The sequence below is a fragment of the Armigeres subalbatus genome, chromosome 2 (genome assembly GCF_024139115.2).
Source record: "Armigeres subalbatus isolate Guangzhou_Male chromosome 2, GZ_Asu_2, whole genome shotgun sequence".
NCBI lineage: Eukaryota > Metazoa > Arthropoda > Insecta > Diptera > Culicidae > Armigeres > Armigeres subalbatus.
In genome coordinates, this window is record NC_085140.1 from 17,189,450 (window position 1) to 17,216,553 (window position 27,104).

The 27,104-nt window shown below is 43.0% G+C and overlaps 2 protein-coding genes across 2 annotated transcripts; one reads left to right on the forward strand and one right to left on the reverse strand.

The window, feature by feature from the left end:
- Positions 1-1,436: 1,436 nt before the first annotated feature.
- LOC134208843 (glutamate receptor ionotropic, NMDA 1-like) lies at positions 1,437-14,118 on the forward strand. The gene is made up of 4 exons (XM_062684786.1): positions 1,437-1,908; positions 1,967-2,847; positions 2,903-3,055; positions 13,494-14,118. The coding sequence occupies exons 1-4, from the start codon at positions 1,437-1,439 to the stop codon at positions 13,863-13,865; spliced, it is 1,878 nt and encodes a 625-aa protein (XP_062540770.1). The 3' UTR covers positions 13,866-14,118.
- LOC134217981 (H(+)/Cl(-) exchange transporter 7) lies at positions 13,873-25,512 on the reverse strand. Its single transcript, XM_062696847.1, has 6 exons — positions 25,196-25,512; positions 24,964-25,071; positions 22,817-24,142; positions 22,374-22,757; positions 14,459-14,617; positions 13,873-14,390 (listed from the first exon to the last, which is right to left on the reverse strand). Exons 1-6 carry the CDS (start codon positions 25,265-25,267, stop codon positions 14,175-14,177), a joined length of 2,265 nt encoding a protein of 754 aa, XP_062552831.1. The 5' UTR covers positions 25,268-25,512; the 3' UTR covers positions 13,873-14,174.
- Positions 25,513-27,104: the final 1,592 nt, after the last annotated feature.

Here is a 27,104-nt window from a genome sequence, read left to right on the forward strand (position 1 = left end):
CCGAACAATGCAACGATACACGACATGGACAAACGGACACAATGGACTCACGACAAGATGAACTGGCAACGACAATAACGAATAACGAATAATAGATATCTAAAAATAGATTCTGTATGGATTCTGTACAGCAGAATACCATAGTAGATCACGGTACAGTAGCGGTCAAGAACACAGAGTGCCTATCAAATAAATATACGAATAAAAAAAATTATCAGGTACAATGTTCTGAAAACTCATATGTGAATATGTACATTATGTGGAAGAAATTGATTTGAAAATTGTATTGAAGGTAACCACTTTCCCTTCGATGGGACTCGAGCCCACGACCCTCAGTCTCATCGAAGGGAAAGTGGTTACATTTACATTTTTCAAATCAATATCTTCAGAACATTGTAAATTATAATGTTCAAGTCGGATGGTTTAATACCCGGAATATGGAATATAGGCAATTCACTTTGATTGCATATTATCAGGTACTTTTTAGTTTTCCGGGAAACCTACCGGGAAAACCGGGAAAAACCCGGGAATTTATTTTGTCGACAAGAGTGGTCACCCTGGTCTTATTTTGTATACTCTAAAGTTGCTTGATATGGTGCCAACAACGCGTCTATAAATATATATTCTACTTTATTTTCTTATGCTAACAAGTAATATTATTCTTTCCTGGTTATAACTTATTCAATCTAGAACTGGTCGCATCAAACAAGTGTACTTCAACATCAATCGAACAAGTAGCATCATCGCGAATTATGTTATATTATTCAATTGCTAAATGATTCAACTGATTGCGGGTTACTGCTCACAAACCATTGATTATCTAACCCATCTGCCACTAACGTGGCTAGCATTTGAAACCAGAAGCCACTTTTCGCGCATTATGGCCGGTTGATTCGATAGTCAGATGATTTGTTTTGTTTCAGATGCATTTTTCACATTCTAACCGAGTGCTGCCGGCCCCACGGTTCATTATCAAGTCTAATTGAGGGTCTGATTACGGGGTGTCTATAGCTACTTAGTAGAGACAAACAACGAAGCGCACCGAGGGGTTATTCGGAATTTCTAATGAGGTCGTGGCTTGTCCCCGTGCAGTCACGGATGGACAGTTCCGAGTTTTTGCTTTCGATCCGATTCTCCGCGACTGTGTGTGGAAATTGCGCAATGTAGTCGACCCTTCGATTGGAAGCTTGTATGTGGCACGCTAATCCGCCTCCCCATTGGATGTTGCGTCAGTTGACCATGACTGCACTTCGGAAAATCGTAGAATGAACTCTGCCATATCTTAAAGATTTCATCACCGCCGTTGGCGTGCAAAGAAATTCTAGTGCCGATATTAATAATTAAATATAGAATTGCATGTTCTAGGTAGTCGAATCTAAAGGAATGTCGGTATAAAATGAGTTTTTTGTAACCTACTTCCTTTCATTGTGTTTACAATGAGGTCCTTAATTCACCCTTTATTCGTTTTCGTTTTGGTAAAATCTACCGTATCATCAAATTCTGATCTCATTACGGCCGTCACCGATTTGATACACTGTCTAAAATTCCCCGTGCACGTATCAGTTCTATCATGTTGGACCGAAGAAGAAAAGTTGCAATTTTGGAAAGGAATAGGCGGGACAACTGCTGTGCAATTCCCAATCGCCGATCAAAGAAAACTCCCTTGGAACGATCGCAATCAACATCAGTACCTTCTGGTTATCGATGCCAGTTGTCCAAGATCAAAACAGTTGTTGCGATCTGCTGGTCAACTTCTTTACTATCGGGTCAAGTGGATTGTAATAAATCAGAAAAAATCAAATTGTGGGAAATTTACAAAATATTTTGAAGAACTTCCGGTTTATATAAGCAACGAAATCTACTACGTCTGTGAAGAAAATGGTGCTCGAGGCTACACCATCAAACAAGGTAATTTATGACCCCTATTTTTTTTTCGAAAATATTCTCCAAAATGCAAAGCTTTCAGTCTTTCGACACTCTCTTGCAACTGGATTGATCGATGAAACCTTCGGATACTGGAATCGTGGTATAATCATCAAGCTTCAAAACAGCACTTCTGCAGCTGTGCGTCGCCGAAACCTCAATCATTTCAAGTTGCGTGCTTCGATCGTGATCACCCACAATGAGACTTTGAAGCATCTGGAGGACTACCGCGAAAAGCACGTGGACACAATTACCAAGAAAAACTACTTTCTTACGAAATACTTAATCCAAGATTTAAATGCCACCATACAGTTCAGTTTTGTAAACTCGTGGGGATATCGCAATAAGGAAACGGGTAAATTTAGCGGAATGATCGGCGAACTGCAAAACAATCAGGCCGATCTTGGCGGTACGGCACTGTTCCTGACAGCGGATCGGATAAAGGAAATCGATTACCTGTCGATGACCACTCCGACGCGCGCCAAGTTCATTTTTCGCTCGCCGAAACTCTCCTTCACGGATAACGTTTTCCTGTTACCATTCAGTGGGACTGTTTGGCTGTGCATCATCAGTTACATCGTCCTTTCGGCGATCCTTCTGTTAACCATCATGAAGGTCGAGCTGCGGTGCACCAATGTTCGCTACGGAAATACGGATTCTCGGTTGAATCTAATGGATACCGTGCTCAACATGTTCGGAACTTCGTGCCAGCAGGGTTCTTATCTGGAACCGAAATCACTTCCGGCCAAGTGTTTGATCTTGTTGAGTCTGATAATTCTGATGTTCTTGTACGCCAGCTATTCGGCAAACATTGTCGCGTTGATCCAATCGCCGTCGAACAAGATTCGGACATTGGAGGATTTGTTGAACTCGCGATTGGAGACCGGAGCCGAAGATACGGTTTATAACAAGTACTATTTTATGGTGAGTTGAGGCTAATCTATCCTGCGGATCGAAGACTTTATATTTGATATTACAGCATGAAACGGAACCTGTGAGGAGAGCGATCTACGAGCACAAAATGAAAACTCGTGATGGAAGTGGTTCTAAATTTATTACGCTGGACAAGGGTGTTGAGAAAGTGCGACGAGGATTGTACGCATTCCATGTGGAGTTGGGAGTATGTTACAAGGTTAGTTGGAATTGTTGTAGGCGCCTTTGCGTGGTGTGTTACGGTGTAAGATCTACCATGGTCTGGTCACATTGTCAGATACAGGCAAATCGTGACCAAACGAATACATTCCCCATTATCCAACTCCGTGGTACTTATGAGGATGTCGATGAGTCGGGGGCTTATCATTCAGTAAGTACCGCATCAACACCTCCTTCCCCTCGCAAGTTACGGTGAAGCCATCTTCACGTGGACAGGAGTAGTAATCTTCTTGCTTTTGTGATTTTCATTCTAGATTGAAATCAAGGACCACACTGACCAGATTAAAAAAAAAAACAAAAATATCACTAGTGTCTAATTTACGTCTAATTTACGTAACTATGCCATGCTATTTTATAATAATAGTTTGAAACATGGTAGGCTTTTTCGTACACTGTGATTGTTGCTTCACAATAAACCAAAAAAAAAATTGAGGCAAATTGACGAAATTCGATGTAAGGGTGTATTTTATGGGGCTTTGTAGCATAATCAGACTAATAGGGGAAACTGGACACACGTGATCCCCGGGAACACATAATCTCCCCCTGTTTTCTCGAAACCTAATAACATTTTTATATCACTGATATGTTTAAACAGATCCGTTATGCAGCGTACACACCAGTCAAGCAGTTTGACGAACATTGACTCCGCCCCCAAGAAAACGCTTCGGTTGCTGCTTTGTTTGAACGTGTGTGAAGCTGTTCGAACAACCATTTGACAGTTGGCGGCTCGGCTGGAAAAACATACGGTTTGATTTTGGTTTGAGTTGTCAGGGGTGGAGTCAAGGTTCATCGAACATGTTTGAACATTTTTAGTGAAGTTGCACAAACCCCCATATATTTTTTGATGGTTGGTGCTCAAGTTGGCGCTTCGGTCGTTCGTGTGTGATATTGTTGGTCGAATAAATTGATTGTTCGTGTCGCTGTTGGTGAAATTTGATGGATGTTTGAATAAACGAGAGGTGGAGTCAATGTTGGTCAAACTGCTTGACCGTGTGTACGTTCCATTAGACAGATAATTGAATCTGAGTTAAATTTGATGTTAGTTCCTTCATGTATATGTGTTTTAGAAAGGTTTTACTAATTTAGCGTTCTCAATTCTTTTTTCTGCAAAGGTAAAAAGTTCCATAACTTTGAAAATATCCAACCAAAACGTGTCAAATTTTTACTGGACGTAGTTTTATTATTGCAGAATTGAATAAGCTAATTAAATTGATCATTGCTCATTTCACATCGGGGGCCATCTCCCCAGTCTATCTGCGAGTTGAGGCGCCTGCCTAGTATGTGGTGGGGTTAGATAGTGGGCCCTGTTAAACCTCTATAAAAAGCTGCATGTATCCGCAAGTAGGCTCCGACAAAGAAACCTCCGACGAGACAAGAGATTTGTGCAGGCCCAATAAGCCGCCTTTAAAAACAACCATTACGAACGACATAGAAGATAATAGGGTAAAATGCCCAATAGTGGACCCCCTAGTAGCGCAATTTAGCTCTTTCTGTCATAAGGAGTAGAAATTTTCAACATATTATTTCTGCTTGATATCTAATAACAAGTTCTGTATCTCATCTTCACGATCCATACATAAAACACTTAAATACACGACGTTATTCGTTGAAATTAACATTTTAAAGTCTGACTGAATTCGCCCTATAGTAGACCCCCTGGGGGTCCATAATAGAAAATTGCTTCCCTATAGTCGACACTTCATTTGATTTTCATGTTTCGTTTCGGGACGTTCTTCTTCCCTATTATGGACCCCCCAAAATATTCCAATAATGGACACTCTCGTGTTTATTTTTTATAGAATTTTAAAAAGTCATCTAATTTTACTTTCCATAGCATTTACAATGCATGTAATCAAATCATAGGACTGTAAGGTAGGTTCTCCCGATGGAATTTCATAGCAAAATGTTTACATTGTGCTGTAATAATGCAAAAATGAGTGGAGGGTCCACTATTGGTTGGGGGTCCACTATTGGGCACTTTACCCTACGACTCGATGCAATCGGCAACGACCTAGGTGACGAATAGAGGATCACGATTGGAAGCTTATAACATGGAACTGCAAGTCGCTAGGCTTCGCAGGTTGCGACAGGATAATCGACGATGAATTACATCCCCGCAACTTCGACGTCGTGGCGCTGCATGAGATTTGCTGGACAGGACAGAAAGTGTGGAAAAGCGTGTATCGAACTGCTGCCTTCTACCAAAGCTATGGAACCACCGGCGAGCTGGGAACCGGCTTCATAGTGCTGGGAAAGATGCGCCAACGCGTGATTGGATGGCAGCCAATTGACGCAAGGATGTGCAAGCTTAGGAAAGGCCGATTCTTCAACTATAGCATCATCAGCGTGCACAGCCCACACGAAGGCAGACCCGATGACGAGAAAGAAGCTTTCTATGCACAGCTGGAGCAGACATACGTTGGATGCCCACTGCGGGACGTCAAAATCGTCATCGCTCAGGTAGAGAGGGAGGAAATGTATAGACCGGTCATCGGACCGGATAGTCTGCATACTGTATCGAACTACAACAGCCAACGATGCATAAACTTTGCAGCCTCAAGCAGAATGGTAGACCGAAGCACTTTCTTTCCCCCGCAAGAATATCCACAAGGCCTCATGGAAATCGCCTAATCAAGTAACGGAAAACCAAATCGACCACGTTCTAATCGACGATAAATTCTTCTCCGACATCACGAACGTACGCACTTACCGCAGTGCGAATATTGAATCCGACCACTACCTCGTTGCAGTATGTCTGCGCTCAAAACTCTCGACGGTGTACAACACGCGTCGGAGTCGTTCGCCGCGGCTAAACATTGGGCGGCTACAAGACGGTAGACTAGCCCAAGACTACGCGCAGCAGCTGGAAGTGGCACTCCCAACGGAGTTGGCAGCTTGGCGCAGCATCTCTTGTAGATGGCTGGAGAGAAATTCAATCCGCCAATGGAAGCACCGCAACCGCTGCACTAGGCACGGCGGCTCCGGATCAGAGAAACGACTGGTATGACGGCGAATGTGAGCAGTTAGTTGAGAAGAAGAATGCAGCATAGGCACTATTGCTGCAACACCGCACGAGGGCGAACGAGGCACGATACAAACGGACGTGGAACAGACAAAACTCGATTTTCCGGAGGAAAAAGCGCCAGCAGGAAGATCGAGACCGTGATAAGACGGAGGAACTGTACCGCGCTAATAACGCACGAAAGTTCCATGAGGCGTTGAACCGTTCACGTAAGGGCCACGTGCCACAGCCCGATATGTGTAAGGACATAAACGGAAACCTTCTTACAAACGAGCGTGAGGTGATCCAAAGGTGGCGGCAGCACTACGAAGAGCACCTGAATGGCGATATGGCAGACAACGGTGGCGGTATGGTAATGAACCTAGGAGCACGCGCGCAGGACATGCGACTTCCGGCTCCGAATCGCCAGGAAATCCAGGAGGAGATCGGCCGGCTGAAAACCAACAAAGCCCCTGGAGTTGACCAACTACCAGGAGAGCTGTTTAAACACGGTAGTGAGGCACTGGCTAGAGAGCTGACGGTTTGGGAGAATGAGGTTCTGCCGCAGGAGTGGATGGAAGGTGTCGTGTGTCCCATCTACAAAAAGGGCGATAAGCTGGATTGTAGCAACTACAAGGTACTCTCTCAAATTTTATGCCGCCGACAAACACCAATTGCAAGAGAGTTCGTGGGGCAGTACTAGGCGGGATTTATGGGTGAACGCTCTACCACAGACCAGGTGTTCGCCGTACGTCAGGTATTGCAGAAATGCCGCAAATACAATGTGCTCACACATCTTCTATTTATCGACTTCAAACCCGCATATGATACAATCGATCGGGACCAGCTATGGCAGCTAACGGATTTCCGGATAAACTGATACGGTTGATCAAGGCGACGATGGATCGGGTGATGTGCGTAGTTCGAGTTTCAGGGGTATTCTCGAGTCCCTTCGAAATGCGCAGAGGGATACGGCAAGGTGATGGTCTTTCATGTCTGCTATTCAACATCGCTTTGGAGGGAGTAATACGAAGGGCAGGGATTGACACGAGTGGTACGATTTTCACGAAGTCCGTCCAGTTATTTGGTTTCGCCGACGACATTGATATCATGGCACGTAACTTTGAGAGGATGGAGAAAGCCTACATCAGACTGAAAAGCGAAGCTAAACGGATTGGACTAGTCATCAACACGTCGAAGACGAAGTACATGCTAGGAAGAGGCTCAAGAGAAGTCAATGTAAGCCACCCACCATGAGTTTCTATCGGTGGTGACGAGGTGGTTGAAGAATTAGTGTGCTTGGGCTCACCAGCAGAGAAATTCGGAGACGCATCATGTCAGGAAAGCGTACGTACTTTGGACTCCGCAATAGAGCTCGCCGCCGAACCAAACTAACAATCTACAAAACGCTCATTAGAGCGGTAGTTCCCTACGGACACGAGACCTGAACGATGCTCGTGGAGGACCAACGCGCACTTGGAGTTTTCGAAAGGAAAGTGCTGCGTACCATCTATGGTGGGGTGCAGATAGCGGACGGTACGTGGATGAGGCGAATGAACCACGAGTTGCATCAGCTATTGGGAGAACCATCCATCGTTCACACCGCGAAAATCGGTGCGGTGGGAAAGACTGCGGTGGGCAGGGCACGGGCCTTCAACAGCGGGCAAGGTGGATCGATTAGGTGGAGGACGATTTGCGGACCTTCCACAGACTGCGTAGTTGGTGGTTTTTAGGCGTTTGGAAGTAATTTGGATGAATGAATATATCTTTTCAACCAAATAAAAATATTATAAATATTAACGCATTTGCCAAGAAGTACACGTGGCGCTCCTCATAGGAAACGACACACCGCGCTCCTTCTGCCCGTGTACTCGATTCTTAAGGAGAGATAACATTGCGGCGTTTCCTAGGGTGCGGTTGTTCCTTTCTAATGTGAAACGTCGCTTGGAATTTTGTGCAAATGCGCTTTTGAAAACATTACAACAGCCGCGCGCAGGGCTGGTAGCGAGTCACTTTTTAGTGACTTGGTCACTATTTTGAGTCTAGTCACTAAAAAGTCACTATTTGCTTCCTAAAGTCACTAAAGTCACTATTTTTCGGAAAATGGTAACTAAAGTCACTATGTTTGCACCTCCTATTGTGAAAAAGTTGAAAATAAAAATATTTTGTACCTATTATCAACCAAATCAAATGTGGATCTGGTACCTAGTAATATATGCACCAAAGAAGTTCCAAGTGTGTTGTGAAAATCGTGAGGTTATTTCCGATTCATATCAACTATGATCTTTTTCTTCACGAATGAAATTTGTCTTACCTAAGTAAAGAGTACAGAATTGAGGAGTATTGGAACCAGAACCGCGTATGTTAGTGAGCGTTAATACCCTTCGGTGACAAAGATAGTGAACAGCCTCAGTTTCAGTTACACGACAAATGATGTTTGATGTTTCTCAACGTCAGGGAGAATAATGAGCGATAAGCGCGTCGATGACAGAAAGTACATTATGATTGTTAAACAAGGCGTGGCGCCGTCGGAGTCTTTGTCAAAAGGGGCTTATTTTCAAAAAATCAGTTTATCTAAAACACCCATTACGCGAAAGTATATATAGGTTTTCTTCTTTCACGTAGATGCATTTATAAAATGTTCTATCGGGGGTCATTTTTCCATACATTTTTGGGGGTGTTGAATTGGCTATCATTCGAGTTTCAAGTTTGGAATTTGCACTAAAAAATCTGAAAAAAAAAAATTTTGCCACGCATTTAAAAAAAAACTTTAATACTAAAGTCTGCCATTTAGAAATTAAAGTTTATTAGAATTTTAGGATTTCTAATAAGAGACCATCGTTTATTGGATTTTTAATATTTTCCTCAGAATGTCACGTCGAGTTCAAAATCTCAATTTTTTCAATTTTCATTTCAATTTGTTATTAAACCATAGCTAGCTAATCCAATAGCAGGTAATATCGTATTTTATAAATTTGTACATCGTTTTAATTACTTTATATTTTGAAAACAAATGATCCTACCAAAGATTTATAAGCTTTGTGAGTCCAAATAGTTCACCGTCTAGGTATCAATTAGATCATTTTCTATCATTTTTTGGCTGTTATACAGACAACTTCGACCTCATATTTATCAACAAATGTTTTTTGTAATTATCAACATAATTTCGAGACGCAACTTGTAACTCACTACCAGTTCCCCTGAGGCCGGGTAGTTTCCTTCTCGTGGTGTGTTACTTAATATGAGGTATCACGGTCACATTGCTAGCTTCTGGCTGATCCAACGAATATCATCCTTAATATCCAATCCGTGGTACTTATGAGAGTGTTGCAGTCAGGCCAGACTTCCATCCTCTCCCTCCTTACGATGAAGATGGGCGTGGCCAGTAGCAGTAATCTTCATGCTTTTGTTGTTTTTGCCTTTTCTTGATTTCAGATAGCATTCTAGATAAGAATTTAAAAAATAAAACACTAGTTTGCAATCTACGAATTATGCTCAACAATTCTAATGCTACTTGTATATCTATACCGGTTCAAAACTTTATACAGTCGCCTCGCCACAGCTCGGGAAGATAGGGAGAGATCGAGGAATGGAAGGAAAATTGAAATGGGTGCAAGATAGAAAAAGCTCGTTGCTATGAAAAACGAAAACAGAACAAATATCGTTACCTGTTATTGATGTGTTTGCTTTTGTCCAAAGATGGTCTAGTAGCCTAAAAATTTGAACATATCGACATAAGGACAGTGGTTCCTGAACAAAATATGATCAGAACACATCGAGATAGGGATATTGAGATAGGGAAGTTATCGAGATGTAGAAAGCTCAAATATATGTAGATTGAAGGGACTGAGGAAACCATCGACATAGGGAAAGATATCGATATATAGAACATCGAGATGAAGAGAGTAGACTGTACAAAAGTCACTATTTGGTCACTTTTTCTGCAATTGAAAGTCACTATTTGGTCACTTTTTCGTCATCGTTGGTCACTAAAGTCACTATTTTGAATGGCGTTTATCGCTACCAGCCCTGTGCGCGGTGTATCGTTTTGACAGCACCCTACAATAATACCATCTGGCATCATGTCGGCGTTGAACGTGCATATTTTTGTTTACGTCGAATTTTCTACCGTCCCGATCCCGAGAGAGAATGAGAGTAAGATGTTGAGAGATTGAGCAAAATTTTGCTTAGGCCGGGAACCGGTTTGGAAGTGGGCCGGAAATGAAATCGCTATGACAGAAATTAGTGCTGGACCTCGTTAATTTAAATCAAATAAAAGGTTTTTCAAACGATGTTTACCAAGAAAAGCTATTTTTAAGCAGAAGTGAACCCCATTGCAGTATTGCACGGCACACGAAATTTAGGAAAAGTTGCTTCCTGTCATAAATATCAATTAAATAATGCAGTCGTATGCATGTTATGGAACGTACACATGGTCAAGCAGTTTGACCAACATTGACTCCACCTCTCGTTTATTCAAACATCCATCAAGTTTTACCAACAGCGGCACGAACAATCAATTTATTCGACCAACAATATCACACTGCGGGCTGCGAAATGGTGAGTTGACATCCGGGAAGGGGCGCCTAACATAGCTCTGGCCCTCACAAGTTCCAATACTCACGCTTCCACGGGTCTTCCGATGACAATTGACCGCCAGCTAAGGGCTACGTACTTAGCTGGTAGTGCAGCCTGGGCACTGTTGTCCTTCTGACATCAGCTAGAGTGAGAGGGTGCGTCCTGTGGGGTCTGCCTAGGATGTGGTGGTGTTCGACAGTGGGCTCTGTTGAACTCCTACAAAAAAGCTGCATGTGTCCCCAAGCAGACCCTATCAAAGCGACCGTGTGCCGCTCAAAGCGCACTAGCCTAGTCCTGGTGTTTGGTGGGACTTTAAACAAATTTGTCCCGACTGATCGAGCGTCTGTCCACCAAGGAGGTGCGGCTCCAACAGCGTCTGTTCTGGCATCCAGCGGCTGAGTATGAAATGCTATTCCCCGGAAGCTATACCTAAGATGGCAGCCCCATCCCGGTGGATAGGGAACCTTGGGCCAACAACCTACTGTTCCCGAAACATCAATTTGTTCGAGAATCCGATAATGAAAGAATACGGACTGATTTTACGGTGACGACTCTTAGCGCGAAACAACGGACACGAATAGGAACATGGAACGTTTTAACCCTAGCCCAGCAGGGTAAATTGGCACAACTTGCCAATGAGGCACGCCGCATGAAGCTTGAGATCCTGGGACTGAGTGAAGTCCGTTGGCCAAACTTTGGAGAACACAGAACGCTGTCGGGACAAGTTCTGCTATACTCTGGTTTACGAGGTGAACACGCTCCCCGGCATCGCGGAGTTGGCTTCCTACTAAGCGCTCAGGCACACTCTGCGCTTATGAAGTGGGAACCTATAAGTGAAAGGATAATCGTTGCCAGATTTAGAACACGGGTCCGAAACCTTACTATAATCCAATGTTATGCGCCAACCGATGCTGCCGATCTGCAAGACAAAGAGAACTTCTACAGTCAACTCAATGCCGTCGTAGATAGAATTCCGAAGGGTGATATCAAGATCTGTTTGGGCGACTTCAATGGGAAGATCGAATCCGACAACTCGAACCATGAGCGCATTATGGGACGCCATGGTCTCGGAGAAATGAGCGAAAATGGAGAGCTGTTCGCAGAACTTTGTGGTAATAACGACATGGTGATCGGGGTATCGCTCTTCCCTCATCGAACGGTTTACAAGGTCACGTGGGTCTCCCGTGACGGCTTTACAGAAAATCAAATCGACCACATCTGCATCAGCCGGAAATGGAAACGGAGCCTTCTTGATGTACGGAATAAACGTAGTGCCGATATCGCGTCTGATCATCACCTCCTCATCGGCGAAATACGCCTGCGCATTGCGCGGATTCGTCGGCAGGAGGAAAGAGTTGGACGACGATTCAACACACGCCGACTGGAAGATGCCACGGTGAAACGGTCCTTCGTTGAGAAGATCGATGCGACTCTCCGGCGACTCCGATGCGACTCTCCGGCAATATCACACACGAACGACCGAAGCGCTTGAGCACCAACCATCTAACAATATATGGGGGTTTGTGCAACTTCACTACAAATGCTCAAACATGTTCGGCAAACCTTGACTCCACCCCCGACAACTCAAACCAAAATCAAACCGTTTCAATTTTTTTCAACCGAGCCGCCAACTGTCAAATGGTTGTTCGAACAACTTCACACACGTTCAAACAAAGCAGCAACCAAAGTGTTTTCTTGGGGGCGGAGTCAACCCAATTAACATTTTAAGTTTTATAACGATCTTGAAGACCATAATTTACTCTTCACGAGTGTTATAAAACCATCATAAAACCAAAATGTTATTAGGAATGTTCATCAAACTGCTTGACTGGTGTGTACGTACCATAATGCAACGTACACACCAGTCAAAAGTTTGAGGAACATTGACTCCGCCCCAAGAAAACACTTTGGTTGCTGCTTTGTTTGAACGTGTGTGAAGTTGTTCGAACAACCATTTGACAGTTGGCGGCTCTGGTTGGAAAAATTGAAACGGTTTGATTTTGGTTTGAGTCGTCGGGGGTGGAGTCAAGGTTCGCCGAACATGTTTGAGCATTTGTAGTGAAGTTGTACAAGCCCCCATATATTTTTTGATGGTTGGTGCTCAACTTGGCGCTTCGGTCGTTCGTGTGATATTGTTGGTCGAATAAATTAATTGTTCGTGCCGCTGTTGGTAAAACTTGATGGATGTTGGAATAAACGAGAGGTGGAGTCAATGTTGGTCAAACTGCTTGACCGTGTGTACGTTCCATTATGCAACGTACACACCAGTCAAGCAGTTTGACGAACATTGACTCCGCCCCCAAGAAAACGCTTCGGTTGCTGCTTTGTTTGAACGTGTGTGAAGTTGTTCGAACAACCATTTGACAGTTGGCGGCTCGGTTGGAAAAAATTAAAACGGTTTGATTTTGGTTTGAGTTGTCGGGGGCGGTGTCAAGGTTCGTCGAACATGTTTGAGCATTTGTAGTGAAGTTGCACAAACCCCCATATATTTTTTGGTGGTTGGTGCTCAAGTTGGCGCTTCGGTCGTTCGTGTGTGATTATTCTAGTATTTCTAATCTCCCCTACCATTTGCATGAGGCTAACACGATAATACTTTTATGCCCAGGAAACCGGAATCGAACCCACCTCCTTGCTTTGTAGCCGGGCTTTTTGCTAAGCTCGCTGTGAAAGAACTTCAATAAATAATAATCATTTTTTTACAGCATGCAGTAGAGTGAATCATTCCAACTTTAGTTAGTTTGGGGATTCCGTGTTGCATGCATGCAAACATGCTTTTTTACTAAATAAAATCCTTACATGCTGATCTGTTCCGCGCATTGAATTGTCATTTTTTTTTCAGCTCATCAGCGAAACCTACCAAGAGGACGAAAAATGCGGCCTACAAGAGATCGAATACCTGAACATCATTGACCCGTACTACGCCGTGCGAAAGAATTCCTCTTTCCGGGAGCTGGTGCGACTCAGCTTGTTTAAGTTGCGCGAGTTTGGCATCCAGGGCCGGGAGCACTCAATGCTTTACACCAGAAAACCGACCTGCAGCGGAGGCAGCAGTTTCATTCCGGTGTCAATGGTTGACGTACGGCCTGCGCTGACCCTGCTGGCGTGGGGATTTGGAATCGCCGGAGGGCTGTTAGTAGCGGAAACTGTTTGGACACGGATCAGAAAGAGGAATATTCAGCTGGATTTGGTAAGTGGGGCAATCTTCAAATGAAAACAAGTTTTGGGTACATAATTTACATTTTTGTATTTAGTTTGATTCCCTAAAACGAATCTATTGAATTCAATTTCGTGACAATTTATATAAAAGACATTTTAGCTCGCGTAGCGACTTGTTTTGATTTTCGGCACTTGCATCAATAGGATTATTTCTAGACACAGTCTTGCATTGCTTACACTTATGAGACATCAAAATAAAGTGAGACGAATAAAAACATCAAATCAATGGTTTAAAACTTAATGAAAATTAGTGGGAATCACATTCCCTATGGGTGTCATGCATCACACTGTAGCCAACGATTGATCACAGCTCCGGAAGGAAGTCCTTCCGAGTGATAATACCGCGTACGCGATTTTCTCCCGTAACAACGACCAGGTGTCGCAGGCCCAGTGCCCGAAACTGCTGGAAGATGCGCGGTACCGATGTCTTCAGATTCACGCTGTACGGCGAGGGGTTCATGAAGAGGCTCATATCGACGGTGTAGTTGCGCAGGGTTTTGTCTTCGCTGATTTTCAAATCCTAGTAGGAGATAAAGAATGGTGATTAGATGAAATTGTTGAAATTTGTAATCGTAGTCTGGCACTCACCTCGATAGTGGGGTAGCGAGGATATTCCTTTCTGAAGTTTTCAATTGTAACAAGATCCTTCCAAAAGCGACTCGTTTCGATGTACATGCTTCGCATCAGAATGACCACCAGTTGGGAGCGCAGAATAAGGCCAATCAGTTTTCCATTCTCCCGATTACCCTATAAGTAGAAATACAATTTTATGATACCTAGCTTAGTTTAGCTTAGTCTTAGACTTAGACTGTACATATCAATGGTTGCTACTCCGTGTTTGATTAGAAATGGTGCAAATTGCACTACGATCCAAGTTAATAGTGGTTGGGATTTCAGAGGCGCCGTCCGCATGTGCAACCTGTGCACTGCACATGTGGCAATTTTATCCTGAACATTTAGACTCTAGATTTCTTGTCTTTCTAATCCAAGCATATATTTGAATTTTGTGCATTTGATAGATGTTTCATGCAAATTTGACTATTAGATACATTGACGGAAAATATGCATGTTTTTTTTTTGTACATTCAAAGTTAATTGCCTATATGCCGGGTATTAGGTTGCTTGGAAATTAATTACTATGTCTGAAACTCGATGATGCATACGTACAACATGTGATAGATTTAGTTCGGAAAAGGTATTAGAGGGTAACCGCCCCTTCGGTGGGCTTTGATCCCACGACCCCAGTACGCTAGACAGGTGCTTTCCCTACTTTTCCTTTTCCAAACTAAATCTTTCACATGTTGTACATACTTATGCATAATCGAGTTTCAGACATAGTAATTAATTTCCACATATTTTTTACTCGTAACAAGTTGCATTCGACGCAGGATACTCTACCATTGTTTCCTATTGAAAATTGGTCAGATCGGACTATGCGCTCGGAAGTTATGGCCAAAATATCCCTCTTTTATAGAAAAATTAAGTAAAAAAATGTCACTCATTTTTCAGGCATTTATCCTTAACCGATTGTGGTGTTAGGTGGGACGCTAAACAGCCCTGACACGACGGCCCTCCGACGAGACAGGAGGTTTGCGCAGTCCCAATAAGCCGCCTTTAAAAACAACCATTACGAACGACATAGAAGATAATACGACTCGATGCAATCGGCAACGACCTAGGCGACGAATAAAGGATCACGAAAGCTTAAAACATGGAACTACAAGTCGCTAGGCTTTGCAGGTTGCGACAGGATAATCTACGGTGAATTACATCCCCGCAACTTCGATGTCGTAGCGCTGCAGGAAATCTGCTGGGCAGGACAGAAAGTGTGGAAAAACGGGCATAGTGCTGGGAAAGATGCGCCAACGCGTGATTAGGTGGCAGCCAATCAACGCAAGGATGTGCAAGCTGAGGATAAAAGGCCGTTTCTTCAACTATAGCATCATCAACGTGCACTGCCAACACGAAGGGAGACCCGACGACGTGAAAGAAGCGTTCTATGCACAGCTGGAGCAGACATACGATAGATGCCCACTGCGGGACGTCAAAATCGTCATCGGTGACATGAACGCTCAGGTAGGAAGGGAGGAAATGTATCCAGTATTTTGCGCTCGGTAATGGCGGCGTGAGTTCCCTCCAGTTTGACATTCAAGAGGTAGAAAACATTGGAACTCATCTAGTTTGCTATGGATAAATAAAATTTGTAAACAAACGTCAACTATCTTGAACGAAAACAAGTATTCACGTTGTGGATATTATTTAGTTGAATAAAATTTGTAATTATCCCAATATTTTCTCATTTTTAGGAGCAAAATATATGAAACAAAAGACACATTACGGACGACTGCTCCATATTTTTCTCAACTTTCTACGTGCACCAATTAAACTGAAGAATCCTGGATATGGAATTCGAAAGCTTCTCATATTTTTGCTACTTTATATAACTACAATGTCACTGCTTTCCATCGCAATGTAGTGTGCTCATATCATCAACCAAATAGTGTTTTATTGGTTTTCTCGAAAGGGCATTCTTTCATTTTATGAATTATATTATTCTTGTAGGATTCTACATGCGCGTTTGTCCAATAAATCTTTATATAATTAAGCTTCAAGAGCTTCTAAAAAAATACCATCCGTTGAATATGTGCAATATCGCTATGCAAGTAGGGTGGTCTAACCGGTAGTACCGAAACCGGTAATACCGGTATTACCAACCATTTTGGGTACCGAAAATACCGGTATTAGAAACGGAAAATACCGGTATTTTCGGTATTGAAAATTTTGCTGTCAGAATAAAAAATCTGACTTTTTCTTCAATGAACATTGTTGATATCATCTAGAATTTTGCCGCAATGTATGAAATTTTTAGTTCTTTTCCGTAGATCACCTACGAAAAACGATTTTCTGCAAAAATATGTCTGTCCTGAATTCGGAAAAGAATTTGAATTACTGGCTGATGCCAAGGCACGCTGAAATAATTCAAGCCCTCGAACATGTTCAAGCTGTTGTGGAACTACTGCTGTGTGAGTTTTGCACTCTATATGAAGCCGACATGGCGTTCCAATTTACGTTGGAACTATTATCAAAACAAGCCATAGATATTTCCGCCACTATTTCGATGCTTTTATAGAATGAATACAAGAGAAACGATCCAAATACGCCGATCTTTTTGCTTTTTTGAATAATTATGCCGTGAAGCAATTAATCAGAAACGATTTTCGCATTTTCTTCCATCCAGAGGCATCCAGAGCTACTTTGATTAAGCATGCGTATGGGATCTTGAAGCGTCTAATCATTCCTGATGAATGAAACTAAGACAACGATCATAGCTGACGATCGGTACGAAGAAGATGCCTTTATGAATATATTTCTGGTTTTTCGGTAAAAGAACAACTTGTGAAGAGACTGTAGCAAAGCAAAACACTTGCGTTGCTGGTGGCAAATACGTTGACGCCGGGATCCTTGCATACAATCCGTAAGGAATTCTCCTATTATGAATCGGAAGGGATTACGGGTAAGTATTTGACACTCATTTTCGACGGTCTTGGAACCATTCTCAGTAGTTGGCAACATTACTAACAAAATCCTATGCGGATTGGGAGATGAGTCGCTCAATATGTAATGTCTACTTAAGTTTCGCTTTGCCCAGTTAAACAAGCAATGATTTTAACATTTGAAGTTTGTCAACAAATATTGTTTTTCATCCAAGAGTTCAAATCATAAGTTTTTCCTTTACTACCTGAAATTTTCACAAAAACCGGTATTCTACCGGTATTACCGGTATTGACTCCATCAAATACCGAAAACCGGTATTTGACAAAAATGACCAATTCCGACCACCCATTTCCAAATAACAAAACCGGTTCATGCGACCATTTTCTTCCCGATTATCCTAAACTTCAATCTAATCAAAAAGATGCAACGATTATGCACAAAACTTCGATATTAAACATTGCAAACTTCTGAAGTAAGGTCACACATGGTAAAAATCCAACTCGGTTTTCAACTAGATGGAGAATATATTTATGTGAATGAACTGATTTTGTGACATGAAGACATTAACTACTTAGAGATGATGCAAATAAACAAATAACTGTAAAACTATCAGAAACGCAAGGAGCCCAATGATCGAACACTGATTGAAGAAACCTATTTTTAGACTAATTCCGCGAGTAAAGTAACATATGGTTAGTTTATTCTCGCTTCTCGGACGTGAGTCGCCAAAGTATTTCAAACCTAATGGAACAGTGAAGCTTTCGAGCAGGTGATTCTTCAGCTTAAGCGGTACACATACATAACTTCCCTTGTCTGGCCTATAAGTTAATAATTGAATAGTATAATAAAGAAATATAAACAATCTTCTGCTTGTGAGCAAACCATGTTCAGCAATTGATTAGCATTTATTCATAAATTTGTTCTCATTTCAAACAATGATAACTGGTCGAAATCAGATCAGATATCTTTAGTGTCCTCTACGAATTTTGGCACAAATGACTTGATACTTTGCATGGTTATCCATCTGTCGATGTATTATGGCTTTCATATTCCTAGAAAGTAAAATTAAAAAATATCAAAAAATGCATGAAAAAACTATGTACCAACCCATGAATACATGCAGGAAATTTTTGACGTCTTGTTGTTTTTCATGCGATCTGGTGAGTGCCAATGTTATTTAATTAATCAAGGCCTACATTGATCAAAATAAGTAAATATTTTCTACCTCTTGAATGTCAAAAAGGCACTCACTCGGCAGCCATTATCGAGCGCAAAATACTGGATAGACCGGTCATCGGACCGGATAGTCTGCATACCGTATCGAACGACAACGGCCAACGATGCATAAACTTTGCAGCCTCCCGCGGAACGGTAGTCCGAAGCACTTTCTTCCCCCGCAAGAATATCCACAAGGCCACATGGAAATCACCTAATCAAGTAACGGAAAACCAAATTGACCACGTTCTAATCGACGGTAAATTCTTCTCCGACATCACGAACGTACGCACTTACCGCAGTGCGAATATTGAATCCGACCACTACCTCGTTGCAGTATGTCTGCGCTCAAAACTCTCGACGGTGTACAACACGCGTCGGAGTCGTCCCGGCTAAACATTGGGCGGCTACAAGACGGTAGACTAGCCCAAGACTACGTGCAGCAGCTGGAAGTGGCACTCCCAACGGAAGAGCAGCTAGGCGCAGCGTCTCTTGAAGATGGCTGGAGAGAAATTCGATACGCCATTGGAAGCACCGCAACCGCTGCACTAGGCACGGTGGCTCCGGATCAGAGAAACGACTGGTATGACGGCGAATGTGAGCAGTTATTTGAGGAGAAGAACGCAGCATGGGCGAGATTGCTGCAACACCGTACGAGGGCGAACGAGGCACGATAGAAACGGGCGCGGAACAGACAAAACTCTATTTTTCGGAGGAAAAAGCGCCAGCAGGTAACGGAAGACCATGAAGAGACGGAGGAACTGTACCGCGCTAATAACGCACGAAAGTTCTATGGGAAGTTGAACCGTTCACGTAAGGGCCACGTGCCACAGCCCGATATGTGTAAGGATATAAACGGGAACCTTCTTACAAACGAGCGTGAGGTGATCCAAAGGTGGCGGCAGCACTACGAAGAGCACCTGAATGGCGATGTTGCAGACAACGGTGGCGGTATGGTAATGAACCTAGGAGCACGCGCGCAGGACATGCGACTTTTGGCTCCGAATTTCCAGGAAATCCAGGAGGAGATCGGCCGGCTGAAAAACAACAAAGCCCCTGGAGTTGACCAACTACCAGGAGAGCTGTTTAAACACGGTGGTGAGGCACTGGCTAGAGCGCTGCACTGGGTGATTACCAAGGTTTGTGAGGATGAGGTTCTGCCGCATGAGTGGATGGAAGGTGTCGTGTGTCCCATCTACAAAAAGGGCGATAAGCTGGATTGTAGCAACAGGTAGCAACTACCGTGCAATCATATTGCTGAACGCCGCCTACAAGGTACTCTCCCAAATTTTATGCCGTCGACTAACACCAATTACAAAAGAGTTCGTGGAGCAGTACCAGGCGGAATTTATGAGTGAACGCTCTACCACAGACCAGGTGTTCGCCGTACGTCAGGTATTGCAGAAATTCCGCGAATACAACGTGCCCACACATCATCTATTTATCGACTTCAAAGCCGTATATGATACAACCGATCGGGACCAGCTATGGCAGCTTAACCCAAGTAACATTTTTAGTTTTATGACGCTCTTCAAGACCATTATTTACTCTACAAGAGTGCCTTAAAACCATTATAAAACCAAAATGTTACTGGGGAATGGACTATAAACGTTTCCGGATAAACTGATACGGTTGATCAAGGCGACGATGGATCGAATGATGTGCGTAGTTCGAGTTTCAGGGGCATTCTCGAGTCCCTTCGAAACGCGCAGAGGGTTACGGCAAGGTGATGGTCTTTCGTGTCTGCTATTCAACATCGGAAGGAGTAATACGAAGGGCAGGCATTGACACGAGTGTTACGATTTTCACGAAGTCCGCCCAGTTATTTGGCTTCGCCGACGACATTGATATCATGGCACGTAACTTTGAGAGGATGGAGGAAGCCTACATCAGACTGAAAAGCGAAGCTAAACGGATTGCACTAGTCATCAATACGTCGAAGACGAAGTACATGATAGGAAGAGGCTCAAGAGAGGTCAATGTAAGCCACCCACCACGGGTTTCTATCGGTGGTGACGAAATCGAGCTGGTTGAAGAATTCGTGTACTTGGGCTCCCTGGTGATCGCCGATAACGATACCAGCAGAGAAATTCGGAGACGCATAGTGGCTGGAAATCGTACGTACTTTGGACTCCGCAAGACGCTCCGATCGAATAGAGTTCGCCGCCGTACCAAACTGACTATCTACAAAACGCTTATAAGACCGGTAGTTCTCTACGGACACGAGACCTGGACGATGCTCGTGGAGGACCAACGCGCACTGGGAGTTTTCGAAAGGAAAGTGTTGCGTACCATCTATGGTGGGGTGCAGATGGCGGACGGTACGTGGAGGAGGCGAATGAACCACGAGTTGCATCAGCTATTAGGAGAACCATCCATCGTTCACACCGCGAAAATCGGAAAATTGCACGTAGCCAGAATGTCGGACAGTAATCCGGTGAAATTGGTTCTCGACAACGATCCGATGGGAACAATAAGGCGAGGTGCATAGCGGGCAAGGTGGATCAATCAGGTGGAGGACGATTTGCGGACCCTCCGCAGACTGCGTGGTTGGCGAAGTGCAGCCATGGACCGAGCTGAATGGAGAAGACTTTTATGTGCAGCACAGGCCACTCCGGCCTTAGTCTGATGATAAATAAATAAATAAGCTTGTTCTATCTTGCCTTTCTTGTACACTTAGTGTACTTGGAGGCTGTAGAATCACTCCAAAAACGTACTTCTTATAGAATGCTCGGAGACCAATTGTAGGGCTGTTACAACACTATTCGGTACCGGTTATGTAGGAAGGTGTCCTCTACTACGCCTACCAAATATTTTTTCGATGAGGGTGCTTAATTTTGAGAAATCGAGTCTATAGCAGATATTGATAGATAGAGGAAGGACATAGGATTTGTAAGGCAATACTTAACAAATATTTTGTAGTTTTATACATACTCTGCCCATGATTGCATAATTGTAACACTCCCATTTTTGTGCATTTTGTAAAAAGCCTGTGAATCGTTCAGAAAGCGCAATTTACTGCATCCAATCCCACAACAATAAAATAGATTTTATTATCTTGCTTATCAGTGGTAAGCTGGAAATAATTGAGTTTGTGAGGAGGATTGACAAACGATTTACAAAATCAACCAAAATGCAAATGTTACAAATATGCGATCATGGGCAGTTACTGTACAATGACTAAAACACTTATAATGATTAAAACACTCCCTCCAGAAATTCCTTCAGGGATTCCTCCAGAAGTTCCTTTAGGAATTCATCCGGAAGTTCCTCCGAGAAATTTTCGGAGGAATTTGTGGATGAACTTCCGGAGAAATTCCTGAAGGAACTTCAGGGGGAATTCCTGGAGTAACTTCCGAAGGAGAACCGGAAGAAATCCTTGCCCAGTTTCCTGGGGATTGTAGGAATTCTGGTCGATTTGACTATGCGTCCGATTTGGGAATCTCGGGCTCATTCAGTAGCCGCTAATTTGCAAAAAGGCCGACGGAGGTCCTTCGTAGCTTAGTTGGTGCAAGTACCAGTCTAGCGTACTGAGGGTCGTGGGTTCGAGTTCCATCGAAGGGGAAGTAATTACCTCCAGTACATTTTTCAAATCAAAATCTTCCACATAATGTACATATTCACATCTGAGTTTTCGGAACATTGTAAATTACTATGATTTGTTATTTAAATAACCATGGCAATGAAGGTTTCTATCGTAGCCTTCTGGAATTCATGATAAATTTGTCCGGGTTACAATGGTAAAAATTTCTACAGGAAAAGCTTTAAAATTTCCAACTGACAGCATACTTACATTTCCGTCGTCTTCAATAACGGGGAATCCATTGTGGTTGGTGTTTTTCAGGATATCTATTATATAGTTCACCTTCTCTTTACGACGAACGCAAATAACCGGCTGATTCATAATATCTTCGGAAATGTTCTGCTGCAGGGCCGGATCCACGTGCCATGGCAACATTGGCACCTTCGATGTCTTAATCTGGTTATCGTACACGCCCTCGTTGAAGTAATCGCCGCTCCACTTTGCGGCCACCAGTGTAAGGATTATTGGCAGCGCAAACTCGATATTGCCCGTCGTTTCAAGCAGGATAACGCTCAGACTGAGCGTCATCCTCACGACACCTCCCAACTGAGCGGCCGCTCCAATCAATGCGTACTTGCCCGGAAGGACAAACATCTACAAGACATTATACATTTATGATGGGTCGATTCTTCTTAAGTAGGTAACTAACTTACACTCGATTTGGGGAAAACTAGAACCATGAACGTAGCGGTCAGTCGACCCCAGGCAGCCCCAACCAGCAACGTAGGAATAAAAATACCGAGCGATACGCTAAGGCCGTATGTAACACATGACAACGGGTAATAAATCACTACAAACACAGCAAGTGTGAGAATTTGATGTGACCCGGGTGGGTCGTGGAACAAAGCTCTGACGGTTGCCTCCGGAGTTTGGAACCAAAGCGCAGCAGCCGCATTATATTCGTTGTCTTCGCAGAACAGCTGAACTGGAGTTTCCGTTGGATCGTTACCAAGCGGTCGGCAATCGTTGATCAAATAGGCCATCGCACAGGCGCACGTAGCTCCAATGGCCGCCACGAACGCCGCTTCAATAACTCTAGCCCATCGCGCTTTGATAAATCGAGCTCGAAAGATGTTGATCTGATTATTGATGCAATTCCAGAAAGCCCCGGACGTTCCACCAAACACACCCATCAGAATAAAGATTGGTAGCTCATAGTACTCGAAAGGTAACGGCTCGAATTCGCCCAAATTGAACAGACCTCGATAACGGAAGCTGTTCAGGCCATGATAAGCGGAAAGGACAAGGTTCAGCGTAAAAGAGCTTATGATGGAAGCGAAGAACGTTCTCCATATCAACGATTGATTCCAGAAGCTGGCTGCTTCTTCCAACGAGAAAAGGATGCCTCCTATTGGGGCACCGAAGGCCGCAGCTACACCAGCCGCCGCACCGCCAACCACAAAATCACGCTTTTCGTGATCATCCCGAAAGTATTTGAATACTCTCAAATCGGTTCGAAATGTAGTACTTTTTCCTTGCGATAGCCCGGCCGCAATGACCGCTCCGCTGTGAATCATTGGTCCTTCCTTGCCACCGGCAAGTCCACCAACGACCGATGTTATCACGCCCACCGCCTTCACTGCCAACGTTTTGATTCGTACAATTCGGGGAATTTTGACTCCGTTCAAGTAACACTTGACCTGCGGTATTCCACTACCGGTGGCCACTGGTTCCACATAGGCTACCAACGTGGCACCAATCACAACCGGAACCACATTGGTCAACACCCAGTAGAGATAGGGAATGCTGAGATCACCACTTATAACATTTTTGTCGACTTCGTGCTTCAGAAATGTGTACTTCAGCAGGGACAGTTGATCGATGACGATGTTGATTACGCACGCTACCAGGGCCGTTCCGATGCCAATTTTCATCGAAATAATCCATCGTGCAAAGTCCTTCTTCACCGTCGTACGCTGCTCGATTTTGCGGTTTTCCTCATTCCACAGCACATTCTCGCAGACGTCGTAGTCCAAGCTCTAAAATAAAAGGTTTATAGGACAATGGTAATTTTCTGTTGCATATTTCAATGACTTCTTCACGATCTGAGCGTTTTACGATAACAAATACGTGGACAGTAGTATTAGGTCGGAATTATTATATCTGTGAACAGTAAGCTTTTCACTGGACGATAAGTATATCATAAATCTAGATAAACTCGATTTGTTTTATTTTGAACGAACTGTTCAACTAATTCTAAAAAGTATACGTCATAGATATCAAGAACATGGTAATTTGGATCATTGACGAAAACTTTTGGTTAGGACTATAAATAAGGTAAAGTAAACTGGTAACAAACTTAGAACAAACTGCAAGCTTTAAAGTCGACTCATTGTATATAATCAGTTGAAGAAAGTCCTCTACATATCCGAAACGAAAAAGAATTATTATTATTGTTCTTATTTGAGAGGCTTTCAGCCCTTGGCTGGTTCACCTCTGGACGAAGAGGAAGACAAGACAGCTTATGCTGCTGTTCTGGCGCATGGTGAATTACATTCCAGGAATAAAATGCCTATTTCCATTAACATTCTAATTGGCCGACCAACAAGATCAACCAAGGCTTCGACATTAGCTTCTATATCCGTCCCCATGACTGGGGTTTTTTGGGGGTTCTATCGTTATCCGTCAGGGCATGATCGCGGAAAAGCGAATACTTGTTCGTGGAATTGCACTCTTTTTATTTTATTATTGGAACGCCAAATACGCTTGAGATGATGCAATAAAGCGCAAAATGCTAACCTCTACCCCTCTACAGAACTACAATCGCGTGCCCATAAATTTAAAGTCAACTTCGACTCACCTCGTATTGTGACTGTCCCCGCTTCCGTCTTCTCAAAACAAACACAGGCTCATTCTGGATCGCTTCGCCGCCGTCTTCTCGCTCCGCGAGATTAAGTGTTAGGTCTCCCTATCGGAAGCGATAACGAAATAATTGAAATTGCATTATGTAGGTATTTGCTGAGTGACTCATTTAGCATTTTCAAGAAAAGATATGTGCTGGTGCCTCACCAGCCCTTCTACTGGATACTTACGTTGGTTATATGAGATTCGTTTCCACTCACATCATCGTCGGAAGATTCCAGCAGACTTTGCTTCTGAGTCATTTTTTCCGTTCTTCTGAAACTTTTCCGTCGTTTTTGAAATCAAGTTCTGTAACTTCTTACATTTGAATGAGCAACTAACGAAGTAAATTCTGAATTAAATTAAAGCATTAGAAATCAAAAGGATATTGTCTTTGCGATGGAATCGGTATAGTTTTCTTGTTTAAATAAAAACAACTTTGCACTTGCACTTTCTGTGAAACATCTCGAATTTACGCTGCTTTGCTTTTGACTTGGCTCAGGACCAGGGCTGTCAGATGATTTTTTCGTATAAATCCAGGCCTACACGGAGAAACCAGGGGGGTAATATGCGGTGCATCGCGCCTCCTCTGCATGTAGTATGAAGCAAATGTAAATCTCGAGCAACATATGATTACGGCCGAAAAACCAACAATGCTGAACCGAGAAAAATGAGGTTCAAGTTTTCTATGACTAATTTAATTCATTTATTGAATTTGAAACTCATTTCATGGCCAAAACCATCTCAATACAATACGTAAATGGTTATATTATAACAGCAGATTAAAATTAATCGAAAAACCATTCGAAATCTACAAAATTTCAGCTAAAACAAAAATTGCGCCGTTTACTCGCATTACCGGCAACACGTCTGGTTTTTAAGCCGTTTGCTCAAAGCTGGTAACATCATCGGATTTGTTTAGATTTGTTAGCCAGAGTAGTTCTGCTATGCGATATATCAAAAACCTAGTAAGAATATACATTTTGAAATAACTTGAAGCTAGTTTTTCTAAATAAACAATATAAAGTGAACGGCCTAAAAACCAAAGCAAACATTCCGCATGGTAGTTAAGGGCGCCAACAAAGGACTTAAAAACCACTAAGGTGCAAATGGTTCATGAGACGTTCACTCAAAATAGCAATAAATGTGTTTCTTAAGAGATATTAAGTACGGAGTTTTACCTACGATAAAGAATAATTTACAAAGCAATCGTTTATGCTAGAAAATGAAAAATCATGGTTTTGGTTTATAAGCCGTAATCATATGTTACGCGAGAAATAAACAATCCCACATTTTTTTTCGTTAGTCAGCAGTAGTGTAGGTTAACCAATATCCTACAAGATTCCAGTTCGAAAAATGTTACACTTGCCAAGCGGGGTGGCCCAGGGTGGCCCGCCTTTCCCAAGCGGCGAGGCCCGGATAATACATCTTAGGTAGGCTTGATTATAGAAACTGTACATTCCATAGACGAGCTGAGGCGAAGGCGAGTGTAGCCAAGCGAACTGTCAACGAACGAGTATGACGTCACAATTGCGATCCGAGCAACAGAGTGTGTGACGTCAAATTCGCGTGGTGCATTGGGAAAAAACGGAAAAAACACACTAAATCGAAAAGATTCAACCGTGTCTCCGCTCGTCTATGGAACCTATAGTGTCTATAGGCTTGATTTATTTGTGGATGACAGGCTTACTCCCCCCCTGGGAGAAACACGTTTACTCATTAATGGGTACTTTTTCTTTGCTATCTCTTTCCCTCTGCTGAAAAATTTACCCATTTTGGGAGAATAAGTGGATCTACTCATTTAAATGAGTAAATCCACTTATTCTCCCAAAATGGGTAAAAAATTTAGCAGAGAGAAAGAGATAGCAAAAAAGAGTACCCATTAATGAGTAAACGATTTTTACCGGGTATGCTAAGAGCTCATGTTTAGCGTAGCCAACCAGGCCTATGCTAAGAGCTCATGTTTAGCGTAGCCAACACCAACACCAACGACGAGCAACGTACGTCAAATCTAAAAAAGCTTAACATCATAAAACATCCAAATTCAGCTTTCTTCAATATGCAACTTTAATCAGGAATATTCATTAAGGTGATTATAGA

Excerpts from the sequence above, each read along its gene's own strand:
- LOC134208843 (XM_062684786.1), top strand. The coding sequence starts at position 1,437 with ATGAGGTCCTTAATTCACCCTTTATTCGTTTTCGTTTTGGTAAAATCT. Across the intron at positions 1,909-1,966 it reads AGGCTACACCATCAAACAAG|TCTTTCGACACTCTCTTGCA; the intron begins GTAATTTATGAC and ends CAAAGCTTTCAG. Across the intron at positions 2,848-2,902 it reads ATAACAAGTACTATTTTATG|CATGAAACGGAACCTGTGAG; the intron begins GTGAGTTGAGGC and ends TTGATATTACAG.
- LOC134217981 (XM_062696847.1), bottom strand. The coding sequence starts at position 25,267 with ATGACTCAGAAGCAAAGTCTGCTGGAATCTTCCGACGATGATGTGAGT. Across the intron at positions 25,072-25,195 it reads ACGAATCTCATATAACCAAC|GGAGACCTAACACTTAATCT; the intron begins GTAAGTATCCAG and ends CGCTTCCGATAG. Across the intron at positions 24,143-24,963 it reads GGGGACAGTCACAATACGAG|AGCTTGGACTACGACGTCTG; the intron begins GTGAGTCGAAGT and ends CTTTTATTTTAG.